Here is a 2,500-nt window from a genome sequence, read left to right as displayed (position 1 = left end):
TAGCTTTTCAGCCACACAGGTCATACACTAAGACAACCCTGGACTGGCTTGGAATCATATAAAAACACAAATATACTCTTATCTGCTTGTATTCACAGTTGGTTGAGTGGATCAAGTTGTTGACTAATAGGATAGCCTCTTCATATAATCCCCACAATAATTCAAGGCTTTTAGTGATATGCGTATAAAACATTCTTTTGGTCTTTGGTAAGAGGTTAATGATGCTCTTAAATTATATATATATATATATATATATATATATATATATATATATTATATATATATATGTGTGTGTGTGTGTGTGTGTGTGTGTTTGTGTGTGGTGTGTGTGTGTTGGTGTGTGTGTATTGTGTGTGTGTGTGGGTGGTGTGTGCGTGTTTGTGTGTGTGTGTGTATGTGTATGTATGTATTTTTGTGAAGGCATTCATAAACCTGATCAGATTAATTTCAGTACTGCCTTTGATCTGGTCAGGGATAAGATGTAGGTGTTGAATGCTGTAATACCTTTTTTTCTTTCTTTTTTTGAAGTTACTAGCAGAATGTTGGTCAGTGTATTGTGCCAGTTTAAAAGCAGAAGGATATTATAATATGCATATAAAATCACAGCTATGCTTTACTTTTATTAGAGAAACATAAATAAATTCCTATCATCTTTAAGTGAAGTCACTTAATACTTGGGAGCACCATAAGCAGGAGTGGGATGTCCGTAAGCTGGGGTTGGGTGTCCATAAGCCGGAGTTGGGTGGTAGGAGGGCTTTGGGGCATGGTAGGGAGCAGGTTCAGGGTACTTGGCCTCGCCCTCGTACCTGACCTCAGCCTGGTATCCCTTGTAGTGGTCGGCGGTGTAGGTGACGATCTGAGTGCGACCGTCGGGGAGGAGGACGTGGTATTCGCCGGTCACGAGATTACCGTCGGAGTTGGACTTGTGGCCGTAGTCTAGGCCCTTGTAGTGATCGTTGACTGCGTAGTCGAAGTTGAAAGGCATCCCCTTCTGGAGGAATAGATGGTGGCGATTGTGAATTGAGTTGCAGAGGGAAAGATAACGGTTATAAATAGTCTGGGAGATATGACTGAAGGGTAAAAAGTATAACAGTTTCATGTCAGTGGCCCTGAGGCTTGTTCCATATGGATAGGGTTTATCTTGTGTATATAATAATAATAATAATAACTTCTCTATTCGTCGTACAGTCACCCTTATAATACTAAAAGAGAATACTATACAAATTGAATGCCGTAGAAATAGCCATTATTTTCAACGCTGCTGCTCTCTGAGAAGGTCTCTTCTCTAATAATAATAATAATAATAATAATAATAATAAGTATAGAGGACTGCGTCAACATCGAGAACAGACCACTGGGGCAATATCTGAAAACCAGTGAAGACGAGTGGCTAAAGAGTGCATGGGAAGAAGGACTAATAAAAGTAAACGAAGACCCAGAAATATACAGAGACAGGAGATGACAGACAGAACGAGGACTGGTACAACAAACCAATGCACGGACAATACATGAGACAGACTAAGAACTAGCCAGGCGATGATGACACATGGCAATGGCTACAGAGGGGAGAGCTAAAGAAGGAAACTGAAGGATGATTTAACAGCGGCACAAGATCAGGCCCTAAGAACCAGATAGTTCAAAGAACGATAGACGAAATAACATCTCTCCATATGTAGGAAGTGCAATACAAAAAATGAAACCATAAACCACATAGCAAACGAATGCCCGGCACTTGCACAGAACCAGTACAAAATGAGGCATGATTCAGTGGCAAAAGCCCTCCACTGGAGCCTGTGCAAGAAACATCAGCTACATTGCAGTAATAAGTGGTACGAGCACCAACCTGAGGGAGTGATAGAAAACGATAACGCAAAGATCCTCTGGGACTATGGTATCAGGACAGATAGGGTGATACGTGCAAATAGACCAGACGTGACGTTGATTGACAAAGTCAAGAAGAAAGTATCACTCATTGATGTCGCAATACCATGGGACACCAGAGTTGAAGAGAAAGAGAGGGAAAAAATGGATAAGTATCAAGATCTGAAAATAGAAATAAGAAGGATATGGGATATGCCAGTGGAAATCGTACCCATAATCATAGGAGCACTAGGCACGATCCCAAGATCCCTGAAAAGGAATCTAGAAAAACTAGAGGCTGAAGTAGCTCCAGGACTCATGCAGAAGAGTGTGATCCTAGAAACGGCAACACATAGTAAGAAAAGTGAATGGACTACCTTTAATGGATGGCAGGATTGCAACCCGGAACCCCACACTATAAATACCACCCAATCGAATTGGAGGACTGTGATAGAGCAAAAAATAGTATTAATAATAATAATAATAATAATAATTTACCAATATCAAACCTGCTGATAGTTTGTATCTCTCAGTTTACACTCTTTTCATTCAAAAGGTATATAGGTTTTTAAAGTACTTAAAATTCATGCAATATTATAATTATAAACAACATTCTGCTGTGCACGTAGTGGAATGTTTG

The 2,500-nt window shown here is 40.0% G+C and overlaps 1 protein-coding gene across 1 annotated transcript in view; it reads right to left on the bottom strand.

The window, feature by feature from the left end:
• Positions 1-607: 607 nt before the first annotated feature.
• Positions 608-2,500, bottom strand: part of LOC135223901 (cuticle protein 19-like) — a 3,027-nt gene continuing 1,134 nt past the window's right edge. Inside the window, exon 3 of the mRNA XM_064262819.1 lies at positions 608-991. Coding sequence (XP_064118889.1) covers positions 668-991 — 324 coding nt within the window. The 3' untranslated portion in view covers positions 608-667. The remainder of the gene's footprint in view (positions 992-2,500) is intronic.

The sequence above is a fragment of the Macrobrachium nipponense genome, chromosome 10 (genome assembly GCF_015104395.2).
Source record: "Macrobrachium nipponense isolate FS-2020 chromosome 10, ASM1510439v2, whole genome shotgun sequence".
Classification (NCBI taxonomy): domain Eukaryota; kingdom Metazoa; phylum Arthropoda; class Malacostraca; order Decapoda; family Palaemonidae; genus Macrobrachium; species Macrobrachium nipponense.
This window is presented reverse-complemented; position numbering and strand designations above follow the sequence as displayed.